Source organism: Leuresthes tenuis, unplaced genomic scaffold (genome assembly GCF_036924035.1).
Source record: "Leuresthes tenuis unplaced genomic scaffold, fLeuTen1.0.hap1 SCAF_9, whole genome shotgun sequence".
Taxonomy (NCBI): Eukaryota; Metazoa; Chordata; class Actinopteri; order Atheriniformes; family Atherinopsidae; genus Leuresthes; species Leuresthes tenuis.
The window spans coordinates 30,385,582-30,409,880 of NW_027325363.1; the positions used below are offsets into that span (position 1 = coordinate 30,385,582).

General features: G+C 39.9%; 1 protein-coding gene across 5 annotated transcripts in view; it reads right to left on the reverse strand.

Annotated features, from left to right (window-relative positions):
- LOC140314696 (chloride channel protein 2-like) overlaps nt 1-24,299 on the reverse strand; it is a 125,571-nt gene that overhangs the window by 13,786 nt on the left and 87,486 nt on the right. For 2 of the 5 annotated variants that reach the window (XM_072393037.1, XM_072393039.1), the window contains 7 exons: nt 19,778-19,991; nt 14,180-14,313; nt 10,379-10,569; nt 8,657-8,768; nt 7,049-7,119; nt 6,502-6,576; nt 4,927-4,959 (listed from right to left, as the gene is read on the reverse strand). In XM_072393037.1, the coding sequence (XP_072249138.1) occupies nt 4,927-4,959; nt 6,502-6,576; nt 7,049-7,119; nt 8,657-8,768; nt 10,379-10,569; nt 14,180-14,313; nt 19,778-19,991 (830 nt within the window). The remainder of the gene's footprint in view (nt 1-4,926; nt 4,960-6,501; nt 6,577-7,048; nt 7,120-8,656; nt 8,769-10,378; nt 10,570-14,179; nt 14,314-19,777; nt 19,992-24,299) is intronic. The other 3 variants (XM_072393038.1, XM_072393040.1, XM_072393041.1) reach the window with 2 other exon arrangements.

The following is a 24,299-nucleotide window of genomic DNA, read 5'->3' on the forward strand; positions in this document are numbered from 1 at the left end:
TGGACACCATCAAGGTGGATGGTGGTTGCATCCACCATCAAGGTGTAGTACTTTGCAAAATGCTTTCTTAATGGACGGTCCCATAAACAAAAAGATAAACAATACCATCAATAAATAAAGAAAAAAAAGAAGTCTAATAATAATATTAATCCTGAAATAATACTAATTTGTGTAAAATGGCCAAGCAGTTGGAAGCTCCAGGTGTTACAGGAGCTGAGCTCTTTATCTTCCAGTTATTTTTCATCATTTATCGTTATTAAAACAAGCAGGACTAAAAATTCTGCTTTCCTCAGGTTAATTTGATTCTATGGAGTCTTTTGTGCTTTTCTTCACTTTCAACTTATTTTTTTCAACATTTTATGCAGTGTTGCTCTGTGAAACAATTGATGGATTTTATTTGTGATTGCTGTCAAAAGACGACAAGTTTGCAATATACACATCTATTATAAAACAGCAGTTTTATAATGTAAAGTAATACAGTAATATAAAGTTTTAATCAGCCCAGTAATCATACTCCTTTTATTCCACACACCTTGTTTTGTCTCTTTCCCAAATGACCCTGATGCAACCATATAAACATCCATCCACCCATCCACTGTCAATACCCGCTCATTCCAGTTCAGGGTTACCAGGGGGCTGGAACCTATCCCTGCTGTTATTGGGAAGAGGTAGGGTACACGTACACCCTACACAGATCGCCAGTCCATCACGGGGCCACAAAGAGACAAACAACCATCCACACTCACTCCTAGGGACAACTTAGAGTCACCAATTAACCTGACATGCATACTTTTGGAAGGTGGGAGGAATACATTCAAACAACTACTCTGAATTCAGTTTAGATATGGAAACTACAAGAGGGTCAATTACACATATGCACACATAACAGTGTTAGGGTGACAAGCAAAGAGGAAATAATCCTCCACCAACCAATGTTCACACAGTATGTAAAGAAAAAAAGTGCATATATTCACCATTGATTCAAATAAACTACACAAAAAATATGCTAAGAAATAAAGAGGGGGAAGGTGGGGTGCCAAGAAATCCCAGCGCACAAGCCATCATAAATAAAGCATAGGGGACGAAAGTGTGAGGAAAAATACAAAGAAAAACAGCAAGAGAGAGCATTATTTCTCTGCAACAGACTACTGATGTCATTTATCCATCATCAATATTTCACTGGATAGAACGATGGAGAAGAGTAAGTGGTGTGAACCAATGATGGAGATAAAGAAACAGGAAGAGGGTCTCAGAGAAGTTGTAAGTATGGACATGAATGTGTGAAAGTTAACTGCACAGACAAAATAATAAATGAACTGACCTAACTTGATTGATCCTCTACAAGCAGGGCTGTGAACAGCAACCACACATGGTGATGAGGGAAACAAGCACACAGACCACGTTTACTGTAAAGCACACACATCTGTGTGCAACAACGGCTCATTACAAATTAGCTCACTGCAAGGTACTAATGACCAACATGCTTCTTGGCCCACTTAACACATCCAAAATTCACTGTACTAATACAGCACCATCTGTCTCAGCACTGACCGTATAAAATGTTCCACACGGGTACATTTACCCAGTCACTGCACTTCTTTAAATCGTATCAGGGGCAGATGCTCTACTTAACACTATAAAATTATCAATCGCCCACAGAATGTGGCAGATACTACAAATCTGTCCACTGAGGTGAAAGTAACTTTGGCGGTTTATACATCCTACAGTATACATACATCCAAATGTCTGGACAATTTCCTATTTAAGCCACTTGCTTCTGTTTTAGCTCGAGAAACAAATGGTTTTAATGTCTTTGATAAAGACAATATTTCTGTAATGACATTACACTATTTGATCATTTCTAACATCTTTCATCATTGCCTACAAAATGATGACATGTGACTTGTTCTCCAAGTATATGAAAAGCAAGAGTTTGCTGTACATTTGTTTTCAACCCTGAGTGACTACGAGATGCCTCTCTGGGTTAAACAACGCTCATCAAATGATCAGCCAGTCGCTTATGTGGAGCATGAGTGAAAAAAAGTCCCTCTTACTCAACAAGACCGGATTAAGAAAAAGATATTTCCTCAGATGAAAAGTTAAGGAAGCCAACTTTAATCACTAAGAAGTCTGAAGTCTGTTTTTTTCAAATAACTTTTTATTATAACCTCCCGATGGGACCGTCGTGAGACAGGTTAGTTTTACCCTACTGATGATGTATTGTTGCAATAGTAACAGCTGAAGTCCTGAATACAGCACCATCAGTCAGAATAAATTAAACTCACTAAATGCAGCGACTACCTTACTGGGGAAATTCCTTTGAGCTCTCAGTGCAGCACAAATAAGAAGACTGTGAAAATTTAAAGCCCGAAATAAATTTTTGATTTTTTAACCAGAGAAAATCTGTTCTACTAAGATTGCAATTCAGCCAAACATCGAGTAAAGTTTGTTGAGGTCTGTTGCAGATCCTACTTAAAATGGTGGATTTGTTGGGTGTGATGGTGGTGGAATAAACCCATGCAGAATGTTTAGATGTTTCACGGTACTGCCGCAAAAAACAGGCTAAACAAAGTATGTAAATTTCTAAAGGAATCACAGCAGGCAGTGGTGAAACAATACTGAGATTCCAATTTCACTAAAATGAAAACAGGAGCGTAGCAGTGACGCCTTTAGAGGTTTATAGAAGTGTGACCTTTGATGCAGCTCCTCATCAGGACAGTCAGTGTGGAGAGCTGCATTCTGTGCAGCCACGGTCTCAAAGAGAGACCGACTATGTAATGAGAGGTTCTCCTGTTGGTGTGCGACACGAATGCATTTTGTTCCGATTAGTCGCTTTCATTACAGCAGCTGAAAAATATGGTTTAGTCACTTACCTCATACTGAAGTTCCTTGTATCACAGCCTTCATGGCCTCATAGCGCATTACTACTCAACAGGAGAACTGTGGTATTGTGTTCACGTTATTCAAGGTTCACATTACACTTTACTAAATGAAAAAACAAACACTCCCAGCATGTCTTCGCTGTAACTCATTTTGTACTTTTCTGTAATTTTCTTGAGGTAACCCTCTTGTGTAGTGTGCCTATGCAGCATGGACCGCATATAGTCATATAGACTTTAGGACATACATAAAGGAGGTGACTTCAGAGCAGAGTTGGATATTAGAACATTTACAGTGGATATGGTGCAGGAGGAACACACTGCTAATCTGTGTTTTTCCTTATTCGTCAACAAAACTGCTCCATGACATCTATCAGTTTAATCCCAGAAGTTTTACATACAGAGCCTGAGGTGATAGATGGAAAATGATTGGATACTGATATTCATTTGCTAGACTGAAAATATGTACAGACTGCAATCGCTGGACAAAAGGAGCTCTTTCAATAATTATAGTCCAGTCATTAATAGTCTTAAAATAGTTACACCAACACAATAAGACCTGAGAATCTGAACGGAGAATAGTTTGTTCTTTTATCACAACAAACTGATGTCAAGGACAAGAAATAAGTTCCTTTAAAGCCTTGAAGTTAAAAGGCAGGTCATGTAACTTTAAGAGATACAGTCATGAGAAAACAAAAGTAAAAAAATCTGTCAATTCTAAGGTTTTACACATTATGACTCAATAAAAACTAACTCATCTGGTCCTCATTAGGTCTTCACATTAGGTCAGTCTCAGAACAACAACACATAACATATTATACTGTGTCATCATTCATTCAACACAAACTGAGACAAAACACAGAAGCAGTGTGTGAAAAACTAAGAGAACCCCATGATCCAACAGCTTGGAAACCACCTTTAGCAGCAATAACTTGAAGCAATGGTTTGAATAATATGTCATGTGTTTTTGTTCATCTGAGGTTGGATTGACCTCATTTTAAGTCCTGGTAAGGATCAGATCCTTTTCATTGTATGCAGATTTGTAAATATTAGGGGTTGAATATATTTTTTTATGAGACTACAAAGAACTTTCAATCATCGTAGTTTTAGTTTTTGGTGACAATCTTTTATCTGCAGGATGAGTTTTTATCATTTTTGCTACTAAACAGACACTCAATTCAGTGGTCTGAAGCTGAAAGTTAATTTCTATAATATTTATACATAATGGAAACAAAATGGTTTATGGAGATATATAGGTTGTGCAGGGAAGATCACATTACCATGGCAGGTGCAGCTGAACCCAGTGAGAGGTGAATAAATTGGAAAACAAATACATGATCATTATTTTGTGGTGTAACATACTATAGTATCTAGTGGTCAAAGAACCTAACGAATAAGCAAAAGCAGTTCTGCTAAATGCACCTATTATGGTTCGGCAGAGAGACATTTTCTTTGTTAGAATCTCTGTGTTTCAACTTGACTGAAAGCTTGTTACATGGCTTCACAACAAGTATAATAACCAGACAAAGAAAAAGAGGGAAAATTAAAGTTGTATAACCACATTCAACACATACTCGATCTGCAGCAGCGCAAGAGTAAAAAAAACATTTAAAATAAAAAGTCTATTGACTCTGAAACTGAAAGATAAGCCACAGCACTGTGCTGCAGATTCCCCACAACACGCGTGCTCTTTTCAATCCTCCTAATTTCTAAGGTCTTCAACTTGTACATTACAAAAGATTAAATGATTCCATTAATTTTCTGTACAGTCTTTAAAGTGTACAGCTGGTGCAGTACACTGGCTGATTATTTGGAATGACTCACCTGAGTGGAAAAATTATGCAACAACAGTGCACTTAACAAACCATTGTGTCAATCGTCGAACCAGGAAATCAGAGGAGCTGAGGTGGCACTGAACAGCCATGACTGACATAATAGAAACAACTAATCACAGATATATAACCACTGTGTATATTAAGATGCTGCCTGTGCGCCTTCATGTTGGCTGAACTGACACAGAAATGTTTTGAAGGGTAAATGTGCTCACCCCAGAGAAACTCTTTAGGCCAGGTGGTGGCTCCTGGTGAACAAGATGACATCATATGTGATGAGTGTAAAACAATATGAATGGATTATGAATGAATTATGGATGTTAACGATCAGACAAATGTAAGCACATTCTGACAGAATGCATGATCACGTGATGTTCAACAGTGTTTGATTTTCTGGAATTCGGGCTGTTGTTCATGCAAAGCCGGGTGGTCTGGAATCATTATTCTTAATTCAAAATTAGACAACTATTTTACTGATTGACATGCATCACTGCTGAGATAATTCGACAGTAGGGTACATCCCAGTTTGAAATGACATTATCTGATCCCTTCCAGCACTTCTCAAGCATCAGCATATCATCTGAGCTGGTGCTGGAATGCTGTCGTTCAAATACCTGCCTGATCCTAAGACACAATATTCCTGTCCTGATATTCAACGCTGCAGAAGAATCCCCCCCCCCCCAGAGACCCCCCAGCTCTTCATTCCCCCTAATGATTACATACCTGGGCTACCAGATCTATTTCAGTAACGGCAGATGAAATGGGATTTCTGGGTCACTCCAGGAACAGGGCGGGGCCCGCTCTGGGAGGTGGTCACTGATTGGACACCTCAGGTGACACAGCTGATGATGGACAGCACAGCATGCTTGATTGAAATATGTCAACTCTTCAGAACACTTGACCACAACTCAACCACATCTCTGTTGTATTATTAAAGCAAACCAAAATGTCACCATATCAACGTGGCTTTCTGGTAAATATCTGCAAATTGGAGAAAACTCAGATTTTGAAGGATTTTTTTTTTTAGGAAAACTGTTAGAAACAACAGTCATCTGGAGTTATGTACAAAATATTAAATAAAAAAAAAAACATTTAGTGGGTCCAGTTTGTTCAAAAACAGAAAGATAAATGTTAGTAATCATACAAATAAAGACGGGGAACGTATATTGTCATCATGTACTCATAAAAGAAAGACATTTTTGTTTATCTATTCATTTTAGCCTGAAATAACCGAAATGTTTTTATTTGTTTCAATGTTACTGTTGCATCAGTGTTAAATATTCATCCACGGCTGGTTCATCTTTGGCTCCATGTGATGCACAGGATGTCTTAGTAAATCAATGGCAGCACAAAAGAAATGGGGACTAATCATTCTCTTGCCACCATATGCTTAAAATATTTCAGGTAGCAAAAGCCAGCAACAACATGAGGTCCAAAAGATGCTCTTTTTTTCTACCAAGGCATCAGAACACACAGTAGTGGTTTTTCAGTGGTCAAGTGTTCTGTACAACCTGACCGACAGACCAATGAAAATAGGTTAAATTGAATGGATCCAAGCCAATGCTCACAATATCAGCAACTAGAGGCAGTGGAAGGTCAGAGGTCAGGTTACAGGTTGGACAAGAGGGTGTTTTTGGCACGATGGCACAGACGGGCTTTGGCTGAGCCTGGCCCAGGTCACAGTCCATCGGCTTTTGGGATTAGCCCTGAAATGGAATGGTCGATTGGCTGATGAACCTGTAGCAGAGCGGACTCCAGGCATTTGAGTAGCCCGGATTGGTGGCTCTTACCACAACAGATATCCGAACTCGTTTGGACGGCCTCCTGAGCTCAGGAGACACAGGGCTCTCCACATTGTTGTTTTTCTTCCAGGGTGACCAGAAACAAGCATACAGAGTTAAAAACCTTACAGTCACTTTGACTTTTAAAATAAAGGAATAATTGAAAATAATAATAAATAAAAAAAATAAAAACTTCACAGCAGTACTGCAGAAAAATAAATCTTAAATGTTATTTTGATGAAACAAGCCATTAGCAGGGTGGTGCAGGTGAGAAGAGCTTTTCTATAAAGTGCTCCAGAAAACAGGGCTGAGAGGGAGGTTTTATATTCTAATGCTGGAGATACTGAGTAAGTGTGTTCTGTACATATGAGAGTGTGTGTTCCTGTTTGAGAGGGAGGTACTGTACTGCAGAGCGTGAAGGACTTTATGTGAGAGATGGCATAGGACTGTGTGGGTGCACAGAATGTGTGAACGACAGGACCTGAGTCACTGCGAGTGTGTGTGCGTGAGAAGGTGCTGCTGCCGTTGGTTATATTCGAGGACATGTTGCTCTCACCTCCAGGCCTTCTGCGTCTGGACTGGCGCAGAACAAGTTCTTCAACGCAATGCCTGAATTATCAGATGGGTCTGCAACAGAAACAGACAGATCAAAACCCATTAGCTCCACCTCTGTTTGTAGAACTCATCTTACTGGTTCCTTCTGAGCAGAGTTCACACTGAAGGTGTGTTTCCATTTTGTGAAATTTCTGTTTGAAAACAAACTGAGGAGTTGCCCTGTTTTATATCATAACAAAAATAGTAGCTTTGAGATTTGAACTGTTATTTGGAAGAAAAAAAAGAGAGAAGTGGAATGTTCAAATATTCAGAAGAATGGCGTCCTATAATTTTTTTGACCTCATTGGAAAAAAAATAAAACATCAAACATAACTGACACTCAGCTATGATGTTGCTCAGCAGCCCTGAAACTACAGCTGTTAAACTAGAATATTCTACCCAATACATTCTTATCACCATCTACTATTGAGCTACATTAAATCTAGCAGCAGTTTTTTGGAAACTGGTTAATGATTTGCTCATTTTCTTAAACAATAATACAACTGAATGATGGACATAAAAAAAATGAACCTATCCCGCTTCTTTTTTAAAAACATAGTATTTGAAATGTAATGTGATTGTTTTTAAAGGTAAAGTGGAAAAGCAAAACCAAACTGTATAGTTCAAAGATGTTCAAATAGTTCAAAGATGTTTAACAATCTTCATCCTCTGAAAGAAATCTCAAACACGTCAAGTCAAGTGAACAAATAAAATTACCATTGTCTGCGATTTCAGCAGGACTCTGTAGTCTAAAAGGAAATCCCTTTGTAGCTACTTCACAGACCTCTGTAAGACTTTTTATTTGGTACTGCGATGAATCTCAAAGGATGATTCTTGCAAAGCTAACTAATCTCCCCTCCCTTCTCTGCGTTAGCACTCTCATAATCGTCGTCCCCATGATGACGATTTAGACTGTGGAATAAGGGTATGTGCCGGCTGGGAGGAAGTGCTTCCCCGTGCCCCACCAGCACTAAGAAGCACTTCCTTCAGGTTTCAAACTCATCTACTGTAGTATAATCAACAAATCAAAATTGACACTTGACCAAGGTGGTATTTTAAGAAGCTAAACATGCTATTATTATCATACCAAAATAATCAGTCAACATGTCGGCACTCTGAGGTTGTGCTCAAAGCCCTTCTGGGCACAAGAGCAGCTTCAAAAAGCTGTTTGAATGATCACTGATGCTCAGACTTGTTTTTGACTGAATTCTATTTATACTGAAAGCGTCATGGAATCTGCTCTGGCATCAACCACACTTAATAATTCATTAGAGTAGTTATACTTTGGAATTCTACAGTGAGGGTATTAGTTATCATTTGAAAATGGTGATTTGAGAAATGGCAAAAACCTGGTCGTGTTGAAATGGAGCAAAATTGGGTCCTAAAATAGCTCTGACATCATCTGAGGAGCAGAGGGAGAGAGAGGTGCAACAGTATCGGTGCATTAAGAGACAAAGGAGCCATTACCTACACTCCTCATAGAACTATTCAATTTCCTTTTCTTCTGTATTGCCTGATGTGTTGTTTAATAACTGCTGTCTGTGTTCTGTTTTGCAGGTGCATTTCTTACTGGTGGGCAGTTCAGTGGGTCTCTCCACCACAGAGGATCTCTTCAGTGCAGGTTTGAGGGGTTTCTGAGGTACTGGACGGGTGGGATTGAAGGAGGACTCCTCAGTAGAGATCTGTACACACACACAGACACACAAAAGACACAGCTCTAAAACTCTCAGTCCTGCTGTAAGTACCTTCTCTCTGACACTTGACTCAATATACAGACGGATGTACTTTCTGCGGTGTGATGAGGAAGAGACAAAACAAAAGGTAGAAGGAGATGAAACTGGGAGAAAATGAGTTGAACTGGGTACTACTTTCTGTTTTGATGTAAAATGTATGATTCAATTCATTGAAAGTTCTGGAAAGTTGAACATTTGCAAATTTATTAACTTTCCTGACTGGGTGGACCTGAGCTTTTCAATCTAATGTTGAACTGCAATGTAGTAACAGCAGCGTGTCTGTCTTCTCAAGCTGAATGAATTTTTTTTCTGTCGTTTGGAAGTGAATAAGTGAAGATTCTGGAAGATAAGTGTTTCTCACACTGTTTCCATTAAGTAGACCATAGTGATGCCACTATGCACTGCAGAGAGACCACAAATACAATTCTACTTTTTGAACACATTAAGTCCTCAGATGTGCTCCAAACATGGAAGCAGGTAAACCCCCATGTTTAGCTCAGTGGGTCAGGTCTCGATGTTTTCAAATGCCATTCCACTGGTTGCTGCTGTGTCATCATATAGATACTAAATAAAATGACACTATAAGCTTATCTATAAAATTACTAGTCTTTCAAGGCTTGATACAAACATTAGGACAAGGAGTAAGAAGGCATGAGGTCAGAAAAGTGAGGAAAGATAATGTAAATGAGTGTGGTGCACTAACACACTCCTTCCTCCCATTTCCTTGCCTAGGGGTGTTTTACTCAGCCATTCACTGCAAAGTGATGAAAGAGAATTAAAGGAGGAAGAAAAATACACTGATAATTTAGCTGGATTTAATTATTTAGACATCTACATTAAACCTGGCTGTTGTAAGAACACACAAACTGCCTTATACAACGTCCCTGTTTTTGATGTGTTAATAGGAGATTTTGTCGTAACGTCTGCCTTCACAAATCTTGTTTCACATGAAACAGAAAAGAAACTCTAAAGCAAGTTTGGGGTAATAAAGAGTTTCAAAGAGAATCCATCCATCCATTTTCTATACCACGGGGGGGCTTGAGCCTATCCCAGCTATCCAGGGTGGGGTACACCCTAGGGACAATTTAGAGTCACCAGTTAACCTGACATGCATGGTTTTTGGGTGGTGGGAGGAAGCCGAAGTACCCGGAGAGAATCCACGCATACATGGGGAGAACATGCAAACTCCACACAGAAAGGCCCCAGCCTGGATTCAAACCAGGAACCCCCGTCCTGTGAGGCGACGGTGCAAACCACCACATCACCATGCAAACCCCAAAGAGAATCCAGTATTGTACATTTCTTTTCTTTATAAAAACCCTGCGCTCAATCTTTCAGTCTCACTCGCCATAACCACTCATACAAACTACTCCTTTTTTCCTTCTCTATTTTCCTTAAATGAAAAGTGACTAATCTTAAAATTTCATGGCATTTTTCAAACTATAGAAGAGTCATCTCTAACAGCTTGAGTCAAACATTTCTGCTCTTTGATCCTCACAGGCTCACTTTCTGCTAATGATCACATATACATCCCTTCTATTTGTTGACCAACTTCTCACCTGGAAACGGACCTCCTGGCTCGCCCGCGGACCGGCGTCCTCACTGCCTGTGTTTGACACAACAGACAGGCGTTTCTTCTCTGCAGCCGCTCGCTCCCTGATGTACTCCAGCCGTCTGGGGCGACCAAGTTGATGGGAGAGCAGTGACTGGAGCTGGGCACGCTCGATGGAGCCTAAAAGGATCATTGACTCTGGGACAGGATACACAGACAGAGGGCAGAGGTGAGAACTACAGAAAAAGCAAAAGAATAAAAAAGGTGGGAGGAAGCTCTGTGGAGGAATGCTGAGCAAGAGAAGGAAAAAGATTAACAGAGAGTGAGTAGAGTACAGGGGATTCCAAACACCCATAGTAGCGTTGCAGAGAGCTCAGCTAAGCTGCATAACAAGAGGCCCAGATGCAGCAAATGTATGTGCTTACTTAAAGTAATTGCCTGTGTGACAGTACTTGCTAATTAGGTATTTGGTTAAATGCCGCAGCAAATTGTTCCTGCACAACTGCAAAGTTGTAACAGTGTTGGAATACCTCATTTGCACCTCAGTGATGCGGCCACTGCTATCACTGCTAGCCATTTGTCAGTCAGTCAACAACTATAATGACACGGCACCAAAGTCAGAGAAATTTGTGTTTGTTACTGAATGAAGGGGACACTTAGTCCAACAAGATCAAACAAGGACATCCGTGAGACATCAGACTACTGTTAACTCCTCAGACAAATATGCAGCTTTTCAAGCTGTCGTCTAAAACTCTGAAAACCGCTGTGTGCTATAATTGGAAACAAAGGTGACATGAACTCAGCTGTAGGACAAGAAAATTGACTCAGTGAGCTCTTCATTCATAACACACAGAGCTGATAGGATCAGGAGAGCTGGAAGAGTGATTGCGAGGTTGCTCCTCACATTACAATGTTTTTGATCCAGTATGACTAAGGGACAGATTTATAAGACAGTGTATAAGTGTTTTGTCACAGTGCAGAAAGAGCATCGGTTCTGTGGGTCTAACTATGAATACTGCATCACCAGCTATATTCAATAAAGACCAAAGCAGTCTGTCAGATGCAGCAAAAGTAGTGATAAGTTCCAAACAAGAGAAGACCATAAGGAACTAAACACAGGTGCAGCTTTTCTCTCCGACAGACATGCAGTTTGTTAGTTGTCGAGCATATTTCATTTGGGTAATCTAACTAAAAAAGAAAAAAAAACACATTAAATAAACTCACTTTCACACAAGTTTCAGAAGACTTCCATTTTTAGCTGACTTACTTGTTTTCTAACTCAGTTTATATAGCACTTCACAAGCAGAGGTGCAACACAAAGTGCACGGAATAAAAACGTAGAAAAGACTAACAACTCATAAAAGCAACTTGCTAAAAACTGTCAAATTTAAACAATAAAAACTAAATGTCGCTGAAAACAAAGAGTTCAAATACTACTCCAGGCTAGATGTAAGAAATGCATGGACCAGTTTCTCAGGAGGCTCCTGATTTTGGTAACATTCCAGTTCATGACACAACAAATCATGAATTAAAGATGAGAATAAACTGTACAGTCATCAAAGATCTCCTCCTTCTGACATGAAATGGTCCTATTTAGTTAAAAAAAAAAAAGTTTACAACTTCAAAAACATTTTAGATCTCTTAATTTATTTATTTTTTTTCATTGTGGCATCAAAAATGGTAATGAGAATGGAGTATTTTCCAGAGTATTTGTATCAAGTTTGAAATTCTAATTTTGGGGCAACTACCTCCAGGGTCTCCAGAACAGTCCCCAGCACGGAGCAGGCCTTGTTTATCAGTCTCTTTGAGTCTATGGCTCTGGTGCTGCTGCAAAGCAGATTGCACTCTCCACCAGAAGATGTACAACATCAGTAGTCTGTTCTGTTCTTTCTTATAGGCACGCTCAGTGTTGCATTTACAGTTCGGTCTGTTTGTCCAATCTGGTCAAATAGACTCCCAGATATCTGTAGTCCATCATCTTTGTTTTGTTCACATTCAAGATAAAGGGACTGTTCCCACACCATGTCACAAAGTGATTGACCATTGTCAATCAGACATTGTCCCTGTACTAAGTCTCTTATCCATAACTGATACACCCAACAGCGTATTACTTCTAACGTGTTTAAACAGGAGTAGGTGGAAGTTTAAGCTTATATCATTACCCCATGACATGACTGAATTAGACTACATTGCCATTTTTTCAACTGTTTACACTACTTACGGTTTTTACCATAAGAAAATTAAATAGTGTAAGTAGTGTAACTTACTTACTCTATTTAGTTTTCTTATGGTAAAACAGCAAAAGAGCAAAAAGAAAAAGTTGAGGATAGTTGGAGTTGAGGATAACCAGATTGCTGTCGGATTTTTCCAGTGGTGGATGGGAAGAGGAGCTGTTTGCATCTTTCACATTTACATAGAATAAATCCAACTTTTTATTTTCCCTGGTGGAGCAGTTGACAAACTGTTGAAAGGTTGGAAGTTGAGTGACGAGCAAAACATGGGGGAAATCTCTAGAGATCACCTGGCAACAACTGAGCCGATGACATCACAGTCAGTTTCAGCAGTGGTGCAGGATAAGATATACACTGCTACCCAAAAAACACTGGTGAACTCGCTTCATAAATAATATGGACAGAAACTCAGCTAAAAGTACAATGTCTTTGGCGTTATACTATCTGTTGTCAACAAGTGGTGCTTTTCATGCATGGCTGGAGTTCTTCTGGTTTTAAGTAGAAACATCTAGGTGAGACATGCCAGTCGGGTTGATACTATATGGTTACTTGGAAATTGATTAGTCAGAATGAATCATAACCTGTGAGTGTCTACATCTCTCTACAGCAGTGCACACACACACACACACACACTTGTTGCATGAACTTTTCTTTTTAAGTGTGGCACACAGTTTAAAATATAAATCATGGATATCTTATTTGTACTTACAGATTGCATGCTGTATGTATGACTTATGTGTACCTGAGGATTTTTATGGACCATGAGTATGGACTTCAGCTTGAATTCGACTGTATCTTTCAAAATGACATTTGTTGTGACTTGGTGGTATATTAATAAAACTGAAGTCTTTGTCAAATCCATCCAAATAATGTGAATATAACATAAAACTGAGAAAAAAATATCACCAAGCAACTTAACAATTCTAAATTATTTTAGCCCCCGTTGCAGAAAACTACTTTTAGAAAAGACTATGTTTATATAAACGACTTTATCAACCTACCTGAAATGTGGATCTTCTACTTTTCAGAAAGGGTGCAAGCCTTTCACAACTAATTCTTTCATCACTCATCACTTTCCCTGTCTGTACAGCAAATGTGAAGGGAGCTAATGTTAACTGCTGATTGAGGAAACAGATGGCTCTTTCTACATCTTGCTAATGCCCCACAACCACAGCATTTCCTCATCCAATTTTGGGTCTTTTTCTGGGCATTAGTTGGCATTTGGAAGGCTGATCCCACTTTAAAACAACTTCTGTTGAATGGTGAATGGTATTGATGGTAACCGATTAAATGCAAGGAGAAATGACTCAAACAGCACAGCTTCAACACCACTGCAGAAAAATCTCTGAATAATCTATGCACTGCAGAAAAAAAGCTGTGTGCAAAATCTCCAAAAAAAAACAAAAAAAACCCACTCACAATAAGACTGGAGCTGCTGGCAACATGCTGCCAGCTGGTGTGGTGCCTTCTATTGTATTATGGGGTCCAGTCATGTGTGGTCTCTTGTACAGAAAGGTTAGTGTAATGATTAGCAACAGTTTTCTATCCTCTGTGTGGTTTGTGTCTTTTTGTCTCACCAGCTGATTCCACCAGTGCCAGAGACTTGAGGTTGGCTGTCAGCAGGACGTTATGCAGGTCTCGATAGCAGCAGTTAAGAGTGATGTACCGTACATCCCGCACCATAATGTCCTCCACACGAATGTTATACTTCCTGGGATGACAGAAGAGAGAGGACAAAAGTGATTAAAATGAGCGAGTGACAATAGTTATTGGTATTACAAGAGGTCATGGAGATGAGGTATAGAGGTGACTAAGAAAACAAAAAGACCGTTGATTTTCCTGAATAGTCCAAACACGTAGCCTTCTACAAATTTGGACTGACCATTAAGTTTTGGTAGTATTGTTTTTTAATTTTTTTATTTATTTCTCTCATGCTCCGTCAGAACAACTCATAAAAATGTATAACTTCATCTCTTTGTAGACGACATTGGCAGCACATCCTTTCAGCTGACGGGTCAAACCTGTAACACTGTAAGTCACACTGTCAACGCATCATCTGGATGTTGGCGTATTGACGACATGACCGTGTATACTGCAGGTGGAAGTGGGTGACATTGTGTGAGCAGTCTATGCTCAGCAGAACTGTACACCCCAGCACACCAGTCATTAACACTCACATTTCTCTTCCTGCTGGAGGTTGCCAAAACCTGCGAACACGACAGCAGACGCTCAGTGGTTTCTGCTGCCAAGCCCCACAGCCATGCCAGAACACAAGCTCCGACTCCGACCAAGCCTCCACACTTTTTTTGTGGTGACAACTCAATACACTGACCTCATTTGAAATACAAAGGGAAATCGATGACCATCCACCTCAAGTCCAATTCAATACATATAAATCACAAAGCTAGTCCAGGATATCGCTTAAGAAAATGAAAGCCTTGAATGGTAAACCATTGAAGAATGTAATAAATAAATCCTCTCCAGCAAAAGCTTTAAAGCATCAGCTCACCTACAATATTAAATAGAATATTTATCCAAAAATAATAACTTTGAGATTCTGCTAAATGTTGGGTAACTCGCTGCAAGGAGAGTATTTGTTTGGTTTCTGAGTCATACTCACAAAAGACAAGATCCAAATCCTGTCTGTGGCGCTTTTTCTCCCTCAATGCATCACTGACACCAGCTTTAACCTTTCAGTGTAACCACCTCTCACAAGAGAAAAGATTTCTTTTGGAAATAATTTGCAGAAACGCAACTGGACCTTTCAAGAACACGTCGTTGGGCATAGATCTTGCTGTTGAATGTTAAAAATTGTATTTGTCAAGGTCAGGATCGCAAACAGAATTCCGTTAAGCCCATTGACAAGGAGCAGAAAGATTCCTCCACCAGCCAGATACTTACAGTTGTAAACAAACTATCCAGAATGATTTCATAAACTGGATCCAACTTGAAACATTCCTACGCTCTATTTATCTGTGACACAAAGTAGAAAAAGAAACATGGGAGCAGAAAAAAAACATCTGAAAAAAAAAAAACCTCCACCATCCTTAGATAAAGATTCTTCTCTCCTGTGCAGTGGCAGCGCTGCTCTCAATTTGTCTGTTGATCTGAGAGAATAATGTATATGCATGCCTCTGGACCGGCTATAGTAGCTGCCAAGGAAAATTTCCTCAAAGATATCAAAGGCAGAAGACTGATCAGTTTCCTCTTAACAGAACCTTCCTGCTCTGTTACTACAGAGCAAAGCATCTGATCAGGCATCTTGCATTAAGCCTATAGATCGTATAAGTTGTGAGGTGGGGCCTCTGTGGATTGGACTTGTTTCTAAAACTGTTTCTGAACAATGTATGCAGCGAGGAAGCTTATGTGGTCTGCATCAATGTTTAGGTTGGTGGAGCCTATAAGAGTAACATCTGCATAAATATGAGGATGCGGCGAAGCAAAATTTAGAAAAAATGCCTTGCCAGTTATTAAGATAGATGCATTCTGAATAAAGCAGAGGGAGAAAATGTGGGATAGATGTTTTATATGTGCTGTGGGATGCACATAGAAAACGTTTGATCTGTGAATGTGTGTGTATGTGTTTGTTTGTTTCTGCAAAAGCTGCAAAGAAATACAAGATTAAAAAAAAGAAATCCAATTTTCCTCATGTCCGTGTGGGTGAATGAACATTACATGTGTGTGTGTGTCAAACCAAGCGTTACACAAGTGTTCCTGCATATATATGTGTAACTGTGTGTGGGTGGATGCCTGCGTGGGTGTGAGATGGATCATTTCCAGTTTGAGTGGAAAACATATTCAGTTTGGTGGGGGCCTCAGTACCTACAGATTCTCATTCTCCACTACCCCACCCAAACAGTGTGAGAGAGAGTGAGGATGAAGGAGAGATTTTTCTGCAGACACTGAAGTTCATGCTACACACACAGATTACAGACGGTTTCTCAATCATCTTTATGTTTCAGGAACTTGTAACATTTGAATTAGGTCATTCTCTCAAGATCCTTTGACATTTCTGATGACAGATGAGGCTGCCAAGCATTATTTTTACTGTGTACATGCGCACGCAATCAAACACAAGGGACATTCTGGCACTTCAGAGATCATCTATGCCTTCACATCTTTTAACACTTTGAAACCTTACGTTTATGATTACATGTACATAATTGTGAGTTTATTAATGATTATCTGCATCTCATATTGCAGAAACGTTTCAAAGCACACTTAAGGTAAATCTGCATTATAAAAACTACAGTATTATTTTTGTAGTTTGGACAATCATAAAGCATCTATATTACAATATAAATACAAGTATATGCAGTAGAAGTTTAGGAGTTACAGTTAAACCAAATGTCCTAAAGCGCTGTTTTCGGTGATAAACCATCAGTGAGTGCACCTGAGTTGCTGCTCATTCTGTGAGAAATTCAGTCCTATCCAAACTTAGACAGGATGAAATTGTAAAGATAATGGATGCCAAAAAAAAAGACAAAGCAGTGTCACAGTTATACAATGAGATAAATGTGGTCTATGAGAAAACGATAGAGCCAGGTCAATGCATCAACACTGGAAACTCTTCTGGTGCTAATGAGCTGAGACCAGTGCAGCTCCACAAAACTGCTGTTCCCAAAGTCCGAACCACTAACATCACTGGCTTTGGGAGCCTGAGGCCAGACATGTTCCACTGTCTTCATGAAACGTGAGCAGTCCAGTACGTGGTGATAACACACCTACATGCTGGTTACCAAACATCAGTTATGTAATGTCATGTTTGCGCTCTCAAATGTGCAACTCGTCAATGTGCAACTCATCAATGTGCAACTCATCAATGTGCTCACCATCTGCAGTTGCAGCAGGTGTTTCTGCTTTGCGGCCTCAGCAGGCACTTTTACTTTTGCAAAAAGTATCGTATCTGTATTGACAAAATCACCTTTAAGTTTTACTTGGTATCGGATCGGAATGAAATTTGTGGGATCACACATCACTGGTTGCTGGTACTAAATACAGAATAAATCCGGTTGTCAGAGTAAGTCGTATCATTTTAAAAATGGTTGACGTTTCAGCCTGACAACACATGGCCTACTGGTTTGCTGCTGCTAAAGGTGGTTCTACAAGTTGTTGGATAATGGGATGGACTGTTTTTTCACACACTGCTCCTGCATTTTGTCATTTTAATGACACAGTGTAATATGTCATGTGTTGCTCAGCTGAGATTGGATTTACCTTATTTAAACACCTGCTGAGGACCAGATGATTTTCATCATCATCATCATCATCTCCTGATATGTAAAATTTTCTTTTTAATGTGACTATTTACAGTAAATTGCTCATGTTTGTTGTTTGTAACTTATATGGTCTGGTAAGTCTTTGCATTTCTTCCTCATTTTTGGTGTTGTTGCTCTATTTTAAGATCTCACATGATAAGTATGATATTATAAGTACTTCTATAACTGATTGTTCAATATATTAAAAAAGATCAAACAGATTCCTTCTCAACCACACACAGAAACACTCATACTCATGCTTGCACACAGAACAGGTGAGTAAGGATACGACAAAGAGGAGATAAGGTCAGAGAGGGGAGCAGAGTGACAAAGTGTGGGAAGTAACAATAAGGAAGTGATAGACAGTGAGGGTTAACTGAGCTGTTAGCGTGGTAAGTGAAGGATTCATGTAGCAGACAGAAAGCAGACTGCAGTTGATGGCCCCTGAAAATGATCAAGGGTGAAATACAAATTATTCTCATTATTCTAAGTTTTCAAATGAAGCATCTGAAGCATCTCCATCTAACGATTTGCAGACATCCATAAAAACAATCAGTTCCAAACAATTAAAAATAAAGTGCTTCATATGGATTGTTGGAGCTCTGAGGACACCCAGCACCTGATAAATCCAGTCAGTATTGTGTGATGATTTAAATTATTAATAAGTGTGAAGGCAATTACAAGTCATAATTACTGATCCAGGCACCCTCACCTTCATTTATCTTTGACAGTGTGTGCTATTTGGAGTTCAGACACTTTATCTAAATTAAAAGCAAGATCTAATAGCATAATAGAAGACAGTTCACTCAGCCCCTGTTAACCAAAAAGATGAAGACTGGCCATGCATACATAGAACCTAACCTATTGTGTGACTAAATAAACCAGCAAACTAACATGTATACCTTCAAGTACAGGAAAGAAAAAAGTTTTAATCGTCAACAACGATACAGGAAGGCAAATGATAAAAAGATGTGAGCTGAATATTGGTGAATAAAGGCCAGCACGATGGCATCAGCAAACTTGTGCCTTTTATCCTCCATAATTGACTTTTAATTCAACATTTAGCTTCATCTCTTACATTGCGCACCAGTCCACTTTGCCTCTTCACCTTGCTCGAATCCAAATGCAACGGGAGCCGCATTCATCAAGTGTTCTCTAGTCTTGCTGACCACTCAAAGTGCTTTACAATACAGTGAGCATATATCCCTTCCATATATGCAACAGATTTAAAAGAGTCTGTTAAGAAGGTTAAATTAACAAATCAACTGCACGACCACATCGATAGCTCAACAAATTCTTTGTTACACCATTTAAAAACTCACTTTGTAAAAAGCTGAACTGATAAATCAACAGGCAGAAGCTTTCCGTTTGTTAGGTGGATATGAGACAGCTATCGTTAACAGAGAATGCCAAGTTGGCATCACATATAGGTTTGTTGGGACGCCACATTGTATTCTTGCTTGCTTTGATGCTGTTTTTTGTGTTAACAAACTCTGAGTTCTGTATTTCAGGCTCTAAAACAATATCAGTCCATTTATAACCCTCATATCCAAATGTTAAACATACATGTCTAAGAAATCACCTTTTTTTTTTTAAAGAGTTTTATATTAAAACACATCTGTATTACTACATATAGTGACTCATGAAATCTAGTACACATGACTATAAAATCTCCACGTCGTTGAATGTATTTGGAAGTTTTATAATGTGCTTACTTTGAACTCTAACAAAACTTCTCAGATAATTTTATGATCTTTTGTCATTTGAACGTTGAATTATCTATTATTACCAGTTGCATTTTGTTTTATGGATTCATTTTTCTTGTTGTAGGTAGAAAACAGAATACACGTCATATGTATGTATAAAGAAAAACTAGTGGGTTTTTTTTGTATTTCTAGCATATTCTGCTGTACGTACTCATGGTGACCCCAGCCCAGCTCGGGGAGGTAAGGCAGCTTCTTGATCCTGATGATGGAGTCGTAGAGGGAGGGCTGCAGGGACTGGGCCACAGCGTTGGCCAGGATCACTGCTATCATCACTGGCAGGATGTGGGAGATCTGGCCAGTCAGCTCAAATACAATGACTGCAGTGGAAACTGTGTGGGTGACCGCTCCCGACAAGGCTGCTGCTCCTACAGGAGGGGTAAAGGACAGAGGGCTAAGCAAAACAACAGAGGATTTGTGCAGTGATGCGATTGTTCAGATCAGTTGTTTTCAAGGTGGGGTTGATCTCCGGGGTCCTCAAAGGGAGTTGAAGGGCATCATAAAACAAATTTCAGTACCAGAGATTTACGATCGTATCTAGTTGCTGACGTGTCAAATGTCATTTTCGACAAAATTTCTGAAAGCAGATTTTTTTTTAAACTTATATTTCACTTCTCTTTAATCAAAGACCAAGAGATAAACAGAATTAGCTTTTTCTCAGAAGACTTCCAGACTTTTCGAAATGTGGCACCTAACACTGTACAACACTTCTGCAGAAAGGAAGTAGGTGCAGTGTGGAAGATAGTTAGTTGAAAGGTGGCTTAAAGCAGTTGAAATGTGGTATTTTAACCACAAAGTGTTACCTATTAACAGTTTTGAGATGATGTCAGAAGTGTAATGTGTTGCAGAGGTAGCTACTGAAGTTAGCATTGTAACCAGCTATCACAACCGGTAACCTCGTGTGATACTACTGTAACCATTAGGATGATCAAATGAGTCAGTACTGCATCCAGTCTGTTGTCAGGCCAATATTAGAAGAAGAAGCCCCAATAATTGCTTTATTCTTCTACACCATAGGAGGGACAGGCAGCCAAATACTTACAGGCAGCCAAGTAATTACTGGAAAGTCAGCCACCCAGTGACCACTGGAAAGACTGTTGTCGCGTTCATGCTTCTGTTCAAACCATGTATGACGTCCCCATCCCTCAAAGATAAGCCAAGAACTGTAGCCTGAGCCTGAGCTCAGAGCTGTTTATCAAGCAAATCATCATGAAGGTTGGCTGTTGAAATAATTTCTATAACAACTGGTGTTTGTGTCGTGTGAATTTTTAGACAAACACCGTTTGATCTCTTGTCCATGTGTTGTAGAAATAAAAGAGCCCTATGCTCCTTACATACCCTGCTCTGAATGGTCAGGTCATAAATAGTGTGCAGCCTTGTCTTTGTTTCAGGTGTGCCAAACTGTAACGCTTAAAGTAACAGTGAAGGGGACATAATATGGAAAAATCGATTATTTCTGTGCATATATTTTATTTTCTAAGTCTTTACCAACTCAACTCATACAAACCCATGTATCTGAAAATGTGACATTCAGTGACCTGTTCAGATTTTTGCAGATTCTACAGATTTTTTACTTTAGAAGACTCACAGTCCCACAGAAGAGGGAAGTTGAAATGCTTTTGCTCTTTGCTTTGATTTGAAGATCAAACCTCATCATTAGTTATATAGTTCACTTGGCTGAAGCTAATAATACTTAATATTTTATGACCCAACAAGCAGTGACGTATGAATTCTGATGCTACATGTTCTCCCTGTGTATGCGTGGGTTCTCTCCGGGTACTCTGGCTTCCTCCCACTGTCCAAAAACATGCATGTTAGGTTAATTGGCATCTCTAAAATTGTCCTTATGAGCGTGTGTGTGGTTGTTTGTCTTGTTTGTCTCTGTGTGGCCCTGTGATGGTCTGGCGACCTGTCCAGGGTGCACCCCGCCACTCGCCCGATGACCGCTGGAATAGGCTCCAGCCCCCCGCAACTCGACAGTTGAATTAAGTGGGTATAGAAAATGGATGGATGGATAGAATTATGATGCAAGTTGTCAAGGGCGTTGTCACCGCCTAAAATGATTCGTTTGTATAGAGCAGGGATGTCCCCTGATGTTTCCCTGCTTTAACACACCTGATTCAGATTAAATTAATCTCTTCAAAAGCCTGCTAATGATGCATTGATCTGAATCAGGTGTGTTGAAGCAGGGAAACATGTAAAACCTGCAGGACAGTGGCCATCGAGTACCGGATGTGGACATCCCTGGTATAGAGGTATAAATAAACGGAAGAAAAAGGAGCTGCTGTACTGGCTGCGGTATTTTAACCAAAGCATGTCACAGTCAATTTGCCAACTTAGGAAACTGTGTCAGCTTGTGAAAAAAGGGCAGACTATGTCTCCTTGAAGTAACAGAAGAAAGTCGGGACAATTTAAAGCCAAATACAACATTTCAGAAAAAATATGACAATCCAATCTCTTAACAGGAAATGGCATAGCTTTGATGGTCCACAATGCAAAATGAGTTTTTATAACTATGTTTTTTACACCTCTGTATGTCATCACATTGATGTTCAATGTCTCCATACATTCTTGATGATGCTTTGCTTGACATTTTCTTATGCCACACGTTCCATGCTGTTTATTTGGTGGCAAACTCTTAATAAGCTAGAAGGAAGAGACAGAGGAAGTTGTCACTCAGTGGACGTGCTCTGAAAGTCACAACATCTCCATGTAAGACAGCACAAGATTAATCTTGCACAAGGTTTTCAACAGTCCTTTCACTTTTCTATGTCCCTCTCACTCATTAATGGAACCTCATTCACTAAAGTGATCACTGATGGGTGCCTTAGAAATGTTAAAGCACTGTATAATATGCAAACTATAGGTGGTTTTATGGTTGTCTTACACTGCAACCAACATACAGCAAAAGAGTAGATTGTATAAATATGAGTTACATTATGTTCCTGATTCAGATCAGATGAATATTTGTACTAGTAGTGTCATTATGCCAGGCTTATGTCACGACTCAGTCAAAGGATTGTCGTCTAGTCGTGCCTACACCACGCTTAAGACAATTCAGAATCTTTTCATGTGCTGTTCTACGATGGTGGAATGACCTACCAAGTGCCACAAGAACAGGGACGTCCCAGTCTATCTTTAAGAAAGTCTTGAAGAGAGCATCTCCTATCCTAGCACTTACCCTGTACTTCCCTACCCCCTCAACTGCACTTTCTCTTTCTGTACTTCCCTCTATGCCTGCACTCTATCTCTACACTGTCACCCCTGTCACATCTGACAGAGTCTGACTAGTGGTTTCCTTCTGGTTAGCTTTGATGTTAGGTGTAATGTTTGGATAAAAGCGACTGCTAAACGCATAACCATAAACATTCATCCAAATCCCCAAATCAAACTCGGCCTTCAATATTGGTTCACTCAAAGATCCCCGAGTTACCCTCCTCTTATCAGATTTACTGACCACCCCTAGCAGTCTCTCAGCTAAGCAAATTCCCATTTTCCTGACATAACTTCTCTTTTAAACCCATCAGACAAAAGTCAACTCACTCAACAGACTCGATCCAAAAAGGGAACCTCAGTATTTTCAAAGCCCCCCCCACACTCTAAAACGAGCAACACAAAAGTTGAACATAAGCCGACAGAGCATATGAGTAAGCCTTCATACAGAGAGAAAATGGATGACTCCAATTCAAGGAGTTAGATGAGCACCAGTGAAAAAACAAAACTATAAAACAGAGAATGGGAACATTAAAATAAAGAGCAGAGCAGAGAGAACTAAATGGTGGGGAGAGTGTTTACATAGACAGCTTTCATTGTTCTTGCCTGTGACTTCATTAAGCTGCACATGTCTGCATTTCCCCCTCAGATAAATGTTTCTGCTCCCTCTGCCTGTCCTCACATTTAGTCCTTGGAGCGAGCTCCGCTGTGAGATGAAAGAGGCTCATCAGAGTGTCAGGCCTGTGAAGGGCTGAGTCATCAGCTATAGTGCTCCACATAAACAGCATCAGCAGACACAGAAAAACTGCCTGCGCCAAGCCTAAATAGCAGAATAATCAGCATGGCTGTCAACAAGTAGCACTGTGGAAACACAGCATCTCAGTGGAAACACTGCATCTCAGTGGAAACACAGCATCTCAGTGGACACACTGCATCTCAGTGGAAACACAGCATCTCAGTGGACACACTGCATCTCAGTGGACACACTGCATCTCAGTGGACACACTGCATCTCAGTGGACACACTGCATCTCAGTGGAAACACTGCATCTCAGTGGAAACACAGCATCTCAGTGGAAACACAGCATCTCAGTGGAAACACTGCATCACAGTGGATACAGTATCTCTGTGGACACACAGCATCTCTGTGGACACACAGCATCTCTGTGGACACACAGCATCTCTGTGGACACACAGCATCTCTGTGGACACACAGCATCTCTGTGGACACACAGCATCTCAGTGGAAACACTGCATCTCAGTGGAAACACAGCATCTCAGTGGAAACACAGCATCTCAGTGGAAACACTGCATCTCAGTGGAAACACTGCATCTCAGTGGAAACACTGCATCTCAGTGGAAACACTGCATCTCAGTGGAAACACTGCATCTCAGTGGAAACACTGCATCTCAGTGGAAACACAGCATCTCAGTGGAAACACAGCATCTCAGTGGAAACACAGC